This window comes from Lepidothrix coronata, unplaced genomic scaffold (assembly GCF_001604755.1).
Source record: "Lepidothrix coronata isolate B3197 unplaced genomic scaffold, Lepidothrix_coronata-1.0 Scaffold4, whole genome shotgun sequence".
Lineage (NCBI taxonomy): Eukaryota > Metazoa > Chordata > Aves > Passeriformes > Pipridae > Lepidothrix > Lepidothrix coronata.
In genome coordinates, this window is record NW_016690184.1 from 921759 (window position 1) to 931689 (window position 9931).

Below are 9931 nucleotides of genomic sequence, written 5' to 3' on the forward strand. Positions count from 1 at the left end.
TTTTATTTTATTTTATAGTACTAGAATACAGCTCCAGTAACTTTATGACACTGGTCACTGAATTTCAGTAGCCTTTCCTAAAGTCTATTTACCATTGTTATGAAACAGTGTATAACATACAAATGAAATTAGTAGCATTTTCTTCAAAGAAATGAGATCCTTGTGGGCTCCTTTCCAACTCAGAATATTATGTGATTCTATGATCATAATGTCACTACAATAGCACTGTTTCAGACATTATCTTTCCAAGATGAACTAAGTAAATTAAATACCATACAATAAAAATAAAAATATGTTTAGTTATGGGGGATAATCCAGTATATGAAGGCACTATAAGGCTAACTAACAACATCCCCCAACTACCCACACCAAAAAATAAAAATTAAAAAAAAAAATCCCTACCCTCAATCTATATGCAACTTACTGTTTTTCTCAAGATTCTTCTTTTGAAATTAGTGTATACAAGAATTTTAATTCAAAAAAGGTTTTGATCACTTCAGAGAAACATGTTTTTGTTTTCATCAACTTTATACAGCTCAGTACCTCTCACTCCTTTTCACTAAGAAAAGGCTTTGATAGACTTACCATAAAATCCCAGGAACACTAATGAGCAAGAAGTTAGATGCCTAAAATTTGAGTTCCCTGTAACTCTAAATATTAAATATCTTAATGCTAAATATAAGATTATTAAGAGTTCAAAACTTTGAGGAGTTTAGATGTACCTCTAAGCTTGCCATTATTTTACAAACTAGCTGCTTAGTTTGATCTGCTTTGTGGCATATGAAAAGAAAATACCTCCACAACTGAGATGATTAAATGTTAGTAAATGTACATTAAAAAAAACAGAAGTACCATAGAAGTGGATTGGAAGAAAAAGAAAATAACTGAAGCATGCATATATTGATATTACTTGAAATTAAGCTGAGTATTATCATAACAGTTTAAAAACATAGCAAATGTTTTCTTACAGTTCAAATTTGTAGCAAATTCATTCTTTTTCTTGGAATGCAAATTCTACTTTCCATGAAAGAAATTGCTTTATGATTCTCTATATAATCAGTGAAAAGGTATTTTCTGTGAAATCCATAGTAATTGAAAATCATATGTTTGTTTTGTTTTCTAAGGGAAGGATGTTTGAAAAGCAATACTTAGCACTTTCCAAGTAAAAAACATTTTGTTAATTGTATATGGTAATGCAGAGCATGCAACAATGGTGAAGCAGAATATGAGAAGACCCACACCACAAACTTTAAAATTAAAATCACACAGAGATGCATATATTATTGCTCCATACCTGTGTAAATTTCTGTAAAAACAGAGAAAATCAGAAGTTGAATATATTATTTAAGTACCTTTTTTCTTCAAAATATAGAAGTTTATAATGATTAAACAATAAAGATATGTCTGTGTCCACATCTGTGAATTTCATATTTCAACACAAAAACATGTTTCACTCTTTCTCAGAAAACAAAAGAATTCTACTAAGGAAAACAATTAATGAAAATTTATTTCTTACTGAAATGTACAGGTATGCATTTCATTCTTTATCTTATCTAAATCAGCATTCAACTGAAATTAAGAGTATGTGTGGAAAATTTACAGAAAACTTTTATCAAACTCAATTTTTCCTTATGGCCTAGGACCTGTGTTTGTCATTTTGAATTATAGTAATGGCTACCTTTAGTTCAGGTAGTCAAACCATTCTGTGTTTTGAGATTCCATTTTCATTTTCTTAAAATTGGACAGATATTATTTATAGCAGCTGATATCAAGATTATAATTGATCACTTTTATTTGTGTACACAATAAATAGGCCACTCTGTGGAAAAATAAAGCTACAAACATTTGTTTCCAAAGCCAAAAAAACCATTCTGAAATTTGGTAAACTTTTCTTTGAGCAACAGCAATGTCCTCATAATTTGTAGAGCAACCAGGGAAAAGGTAACCACGTTTTAAGTGTGAAAAACTGTGATTTGCACATGCTTTCTGGAAAGCTAAGGGACAGATTTTTATTTTTAATGAATATATCTTGTATCATCTACATTAATTAAATCTGCTCTCTGTAACAGAGATCTTGTACACCATTCTCACAGAATGATGGATGAAATTCAAACCCCTTATCAGATATAGATGACTGGATTTACACATGCAGTATTCCCAGAGTAATCATGGCTGTAAAGGCTTAGAAATTTTTTCTTGTGGATCAAGATGTGTCCCAAGGTGGAAACTAAAAGCAGAGTTGAAACTACAGCATCTACCTCACTGAATTTATGTGGACAGAGTTAGCAAACAGGACTTTTAGAGATGCCTTTGTGTTTTCAGTGCTGTTCTGGAAGGCCATGGGTCTCCTACAGATCTTATGGATATCTAACATATCCAAGAGAGTCTCAATTGACACTAGAAATGACTAGGAAAAAGACTTGGTCTCTGAATTATTTTTTGGAGACAGAAGCAGCTGTCAATACAAAAAGCAATAGAAATATCGGAGAAAATTGTCAAAGTCCTGCAGTGACTTCTTATGTGCATCAACAGCAAGTCCTGGCTCATACTGATTCCTGTTTAGGCATTGCATATCCTTCTTTATTGGTCTGAGGATATGCATTTTCTAGGTAATATGCCACAAATGTGGCCACTCTGCTTCTCTTCCCTCAAAAAGCTCCTACGTGACGCAGAGTGCCCTTCATATATCAATGCACTTGGTTGCATTTTTCCCCTAAATAAAATTTTATTTGACTGTTCATTGTCAAGACAGTGAAAAAAACAGATAAAACCCGATGTTGAACAGGATGTAGTGCTTTATGGTGTAACACAGAGATATGCTACAAAGAGGCACAGGTCTTGTAAACCTGCCTTTTTGCATGGGTCTTGGCACAGGAAAGACTGAGGTTTGGTCTATGAGCACTGGAAAAGTAATAGCTCCATTATCTCTATTCTAGTTTTTTTGCCTTCATGAGCACTTACATTTCTTACTTATTATCTGTTTTGTAATTAGCTGTTCCCATAATAGAATGTCCTGTGCTGAAAACTCCATTATCACTCTTGTTTTTCAACAGACTTAAGCATTTTTTTTTCTGCTGAGTTGCCTTTCTTACTAGTTTACTTTCTTTTGCAACATGTTTAATGGTCAATTACCATTTTTGCTTTAATCTTAATTGGAACACATTTGGAGACATGTTTCATTAAGTCTGCCACAAATAAGTAGACATTTCCTCAGAACTGAATTTCAATTTTCCTCTACAATTGCATATATTTCATTATAAAGGTCATATCTCTTAGCAACACCTAGACCAAATACATACAGTGCCTTTTTTTAAACAAGTCATGTAATAATTTGGATCAAATGATAAAAGTCTTTGCTACATTTAGTAAAAACAAGTTACTAAACAGCTGAGGTTTTTTTTTTTTTAAGAAAAAAATCATGTCAATTCTTACAGAACTATTACATATTAAATACACAGTCTCTAACTGAAATGAGCATTTTAATGCTTTCTTTCTCCCTGAGCTTTCTTTGGGAATAGCAGAATACTGGCTCAGTCAATGGGTCACAGAAATTTTCTTAGTTAGTTTCATCTTTGCCTTAAATACTGGTGTAGAAAATGGGGAAAATTTGCAGTTCTGGTGTGATAGTGCAAGATCTGTTGTTAGCTATCAATAATAACAAAGGAGAATAAAGCAGCCTTATACGTTTTACTTTATCTTCTGTAAAAATGAGCTGGTCTAGGAATTGCAGTGGGATCATTCAACTTTTTACACGCTAAGAATGCTGAAAAGCAGCATGCATGACACAGGGACAAACTCACTTTGCTACACTCTCAGCAAGGACTGATGTCTAATAGTTGTGACTAACTTCATTGATGTGGCTGGGTGATACATAAAAATGTTGGCACTTCAAAGCTGTGAACAGTAAGGTTGCATTTATTACTATGGACCTGACTGTTAGAAGAATATTTGAATATGCCTCAAAACAACAAAACCACCAATTTGAACAGCATGGATATAAATATAGATATTTAATAATTGCAGTGCTCTTGAATACATTTGAATTTTTAATGGAACAAGACACTATTTCCTGATAGAGCCATTGGAGCATTCTACCTTCCATGAAGATTTTGGACCTCTAAATGAGATACAGCCTCACCGTATGTTTCTCACAAGTTCTGCTTTCTGCTGAAGCACTTAATATTAATTCTATAATAACTGCAATTTCATTATAGAAAGGCTCCAATTGTAGAATCAATATATTAATAGAAAAGTTATTATAATAACTCCACAACTAAGATAGTATAATGTAATCAAACTCATAACAGTAATAATATTAAAATTTTGATTTGTCCTGCAGCCAAATCAAGTTTATCTTCCTTCCTTCTCCCAGTTCCAATTGTTACTTTATCAGTAGGGAATGCAACAGCTGATTCCTTCTCGGTTTCTGAACTTAACTTCGGAATGTCCACTGATAAAAAGTGTTCTATATACATGACTATACTTGTTGTACCTCAGTTATGATAGAAAACAAGTGGAGGAGGGAGATATTTCTAAAAAGAGTAGAATATTTGCAGGTACTAATATATTACAACCAAGCAGAGGCAACTATACCAGAAATATACTGAGGTTAAATCCTGTATGTAAAGAACATTACACTGCAGTATACGTAAGCAGCAGCAAGCATGGAAAGTTGCATTTCAGCTTTTGTGTGAAGTGTAATAATGTTTTGTACTATACAAGTTACTGGCAGAACACTAGTGAAAGCAGACAGAAACAGAGAATTGGACTTTTATAACTGGACTGTCATTTTTGATTAATTAGAACACATTCACAAACACATACAGTACTTCCAGCATAGGCAACTATTATAAATGGCAAAAGCATATTATACAAATCTGGATGCTATTTTTTTTCTTTATTTAACCTTAGTCACAGGCTCAGTGAGGCTCAGTAACTTCTAGGATTTCTGTGTGGGTTTACATAGGAATCTCATTCTGTAACCTGGTATAGATTTTCCTTCGTTAATCAAATCTTGAGCTTTTCCAAAACAAGGTCAAAAGAGTTATGGTGTAAAAGTATTTGGACTTTGAAGTTCATTTTTTATATCTTATCAGGACTACAGGTAAAACTCAATGATTTTAGAAAACAGAAAATCAATTTGCTCCTCCACAGGACAAGGACTTTGGAGGAAATAGGATGAAAATACTTCAGTTATCATATTTAGTAATTAGAAAATTATTAGAAGTTGACAAGGATGTTATTTCATATCTGAATTATGCCTAGATGGACTGTTAGTACACTCAAGGTGTTCATCTAAACATTTGAGAAAAGTCAAAGGTAACAATTTCAGTGGCAAAAATTCCAATGAAATACTAAAATATATAGAAAGACCAGTGATTTACACTAGCTGTGGGGAAATCTTCTCTCAGAGGAACACTAATGGAGAAGAATATATTAATTTTGTCACCATGTAACACCAGCAGCATCAGAAGATATACTTCTCCAGTACTCTCCATTTTCTAAAAAAAGTTTTGTGCCCACAAGAAAAGTAAATCCTCATTCAGATATCAGGTTTGAAGAGTTAATTTGCACAGCCTGGACTGTGGGCATTTGAAGAAAAATATATACCAATGCCCAAGCATCACTTTTCTTAAAAGCCTTGGATGTCTTCCAGTATTCTGTGGAAGCCAATGGAATGAGTTAAAACATTTTGTCAAAGTAGACAAATCTATGCTTTAAAAAAACCAACAAAACAAACCCACTGCACCTCCCAAGAAAAATACAAGAAACTATGAGTGCACAGAAATATTTTAATTAAATTTCTGTGACTTTTCTTATTCATATAGGATTAATTTAACAGTTTGTTAAAATTTATTAAAATAAAAAAAGTAAACATTCAGGATATCAAAAAGTTTGCGGCACATAAAAACAAGTAGTAGCTATACTTGCTCTCAATAGACTTGAAATGTGAAGAAAGTAAAAATTTTTTTCCTTTCTAAAAACAAGAGGAAATCAAGGGGAAGTAAAAACAAAATGGAAAAATCAAAACTTCCTGGTCATAATCATGCACAGTCTCCTTGTCAAAATGAACAAATGAGAAGAGTCAAGAAAATAAAGAAGAAAATGAGATAAACATGTAGAAACCAGTTTCTACACATAGAATCAATTTCTAGCTCAGTCTGACAGGCTACCTTTAGAAGAATGCACCTGAATGTCCACATCATGCTCTGTATTCCATATTTCTCCATTCAGTATAATAGAGGTCTGTTCTACACTTCCTGATCAACTGGTAAATGTTCCTAATATATTACACGTTCCTAGTAGTAAAGCATGCCCTTCAAGTCAGATTTTGTGATTAGAGAATCAAATCTTTGCAATATATTATGGAAATACAACTTCAGATTGTTTTCCAAGTAAATGACAGCATTCATAATAGAGCATTTATGGTTTTCCACTGAGAATATTGCAAGCAAGAAAATCTGTGAAAATACTTATAAGTACAACAGGTATTCCTACATAACTTCTACCATTAACATCCTATATGTACTTTCTTAACAAAGTAATTCTGTGATCTGTAATTAGTGCACACAAAGCTATTCATTACAGTAACCTGAATGTATTCACACGGTTAAAAAACATAGTTTAACTAACCATTATATTGGCTTACTGCGAATCTCTTATTATTATTTTTACTGCGAATCTCTTAAAGACTACATTTACAGCAGTTTAACACTAAATAAACAGATGGTGTGAGACTGAGGTAGAGTTTTCATATGACACTAAATCTTCTTTTATTTATACCAACATAAATCTAGGCAAGTATAAGAATTTGATCTTGGAAGGTGTTGAGTAGAGCTATAAACCAGTGAACAGTCTCAGACATGCTATACCAAGAATATAATCATAGAATAGAATATAATATAGAATAATTTAGGTTGGAAAAGACGCCTAAGATCATAGAGTCCAACCTTTGAACAATCAGCAGCTTATCAACTAAACCATAGTACTAAGTACCATGTCCAGTCATTTCTTCAACACCTCCAGGGAGGACAACTCCACTGCTTCCCTGGACAGCCCATTCCAATGCTTAAACACCCTTTCAGTGAAGAAATTCTTCCTGATGTCCAACGTGAACCTCCCCTGGCACAGCTTGAGGCCATTTCCTCTTGTCCTGTCACTGGTTGTCTGGGAGAAGAGGCTGCCCCCCCATCTTGCTACAACCACCTTTCAGGCAGTTGTAGAGAGTGATAAGGTCTTCTCTGAGCCTCCTCTTGTCCAGGCTAAAAAACCCCAGTTCCCTTAGTCGCTCTTCATATCACTTACTCTCCATAACCTTCCCCAGCTCCATTGCCTTTCTCTTGACACGCTTCAGCACCTCAATGTTTGTCTCGTAGTGAGGGGCCTAGAACTGGACACAAGTACTCAAGATGTGACCTCATTAGTGCTGAGTACAGCGGGACAGTCCTGCTGACCACACTATTTCATACAGGCCAGGATGCCATTGGCCTTCTTGGCCACCTGGACACACTGCTGGCTCATGTTCAGCTGGCTGTTGATTAGAGCCCCCAGGTCCATCTCTGCCAGGCAGCTTCCCAGCCACTCTACCCCCAGACTGTAGCACTGCCTGGGGTTGTTGTGACCCAAGTGCAGGACCCAGCACCTGGCCTCATTGAACCACATACCATTAGCCTTGGCCCATTGATCCACTGCATCCAGGTCCCTCTGAAGAGCCTTCCTACCTTTCACCCACCTTGGTGTCATCTGCGTACTGACTGAGGGTGCCCTTGATCCCCTCATCCAGATCATCAATAAAGATATTAAACAGGACTGATCCCAACACTGAGCCCTGGGGAACTGCACTAGTGACCAGCCACCAGCTGGATGTGGCTCCATTCACCACCACTCTCTGGACCTGACCATCCAGCCAGTTCTTAATCCTCCCACGCCATGGGCTAAGAGCTTTTCCAGGAGAATGCCATGGGAGATAATATAAAAGGCTTTACTTAAGTCCAGGTAGACAGTTCCGATCCACAGCCTTTCCCTCATCCACTGGGTGGGTCACCTGGTCATAAAAGGAGATCAGGTTGGTCAAGCAGGACTTCCCTTTCCTAAACCCATGCTGACTGGGCCTGATCCCCTGGTTGCTCTGTATGTGCCACATGATGGCACTCAAGGTGATCTCTTCCAAAACCTCGTCAGGCATCAAAGTCAGGCTGACAGGCCTGTAGTTTCCTGAATCCTCCTTCCAACCCTTCTTGTAGATGGTTGTCCCACTGGCAAACCTCCAGTTATCTGGCACCTTCCCATTTAGCCAGAACTGATGATAAATGATGGTAAGTGGCTTGGTGAGCTCTTCTGCCAGCTCCTCAGTATCCTTGAGTGGATCCCATCTGGTCCCATAGATTTGTGAGTGTCTAAGTGGCACAGCTGGTTATTAACTACTTTCTCCTGATATGTTCTCAGAGGATCTCAGTTACATTTTATGAATCTTGCCAGCAGGGCTTAACTTTTCCATTGAGAGTATGAGACACTGCTAGCTTCTTGAAGGTTGACTACAGAAATCTTGACTTCTTAAATTTTTAATTATTTACTTAAATATCTAAACGAATAACAAGTCTTCTGGAAATATGGCTTCTTTTGTAACAAGTACTTCAGAGACCAGTATTTCTAACCATGTACTGAAAACGATTTCACATCTTCCTGCACAGAGGCAATTCTGGTCCTGCAGTAGTCATTTACTTGTTATTGTACTAGATTTCATTCAGTAGAACATAAATTAAAACTAATAAAAATGACAAACTAAATTTTGGCCATTAATTAAAATAATAAGAACAAACACGAGTGTTTGTTCACGAGCTCACAAATAAAAAAATTTATTCAAGCATCTTGCCTAAAAGGGAGAAGTTCTCTTGTTTCAATGTATCAAGAAAATTGCCTTTTAATGATTGTCCTGGAATCCTAAGTACGTTTCATTATATTGAACTGCTAAGGAAAAATGTGTTTATATTTAATTTATAAATCAATAGGTGCTTTTAATTGACATTATCACTTGAACTAGATTTGCTCAAGAACATAACACACTTTATTTTAAATTATTTTAGCAGTGAGTACTTAAAATTTAATACCAAAATTTCTATGAAAAAGATGACAATAAACCTTGTAATTTAAATGTATTGCCTTTAAAATCCTCAAAAGAAATAATCACACAGAGTTTCTGGATTCCAAGGGAGCTATAAATTACTTTCTAATAATGAAAAAGTAATTCAGAAAATGCCATGACCAATAAAATTGTAGAGAAAACTGTAGAGAAGAAACCAATCTTTGTCATGACAGTTTAATGGACATGTAGCTCTCATTTCATAAGCAATCTTGTTCTGTTAATAAACTGATTTTAAATTAGCAATTTTTATTAATAAATAAACACAACTAGTAGATACATAAACAATGTTTCTTCACCTTACTTGCAACATAAGGCATATTTGGCTGGTTACCTTAAAAGCTTCGCTTGAGAACATAAAGGACTAATAATGTTGTAGGAAGAGTGAAATGAGTTCAGACAACTGATAGAAATGTTTTCTAAAGTTAATTATGTTTGCTTTCCCCTCTCCCTTGGTGTTCATTACCTTTAAAGGGAGCCACACATTGGCAGAAATAATTACCAGGCTGGTCAATGCAGGTGGCTCCATTCTTGCAGGGAAATGAAGCACACTCATCTATATCTGTTTCACATCTTGCACCTTTGAAAAGATGAAAGATTTGAACACTTACTAAGACAATCAGGTGCCAATTCCAATTTATTTGTACCACAAAAATCTCAAGGAACTTGTGAAGAGAAGCTAACATACATCAGCCAAATAAAGAGCCACACTACTAATATCAGCATCCATTTAGCTTTTATCATCACAAATACATGACAACTTATTTCTGAGTTGCTAAATGGTAACTAATC

General features: G+C 35.2%; 1 protein-coding gene across 1 annotated transcript in view; it reads right to left on the reverse strand.

The window, feature by feature from the left end:
- The window catches only part of EYS (eyes shut homolog (Drosophila)), a 784118-nt gene that overhangs the window by 547036 nt on the left and 227151 nt on the right, over nucleotides 1-9931 (reverse strand). The window contains exon 15 of the mRNA XM_017823913.1: nucleotides 9606-9719. Within this exon, the coding sequence (XP_017679402.1) occupies nucleotides 9606-9719 (114 nt within the window). The remainder of the gene's footprint in view (nucleotides 1-9605; nucleotides 9720-9931) is intronic.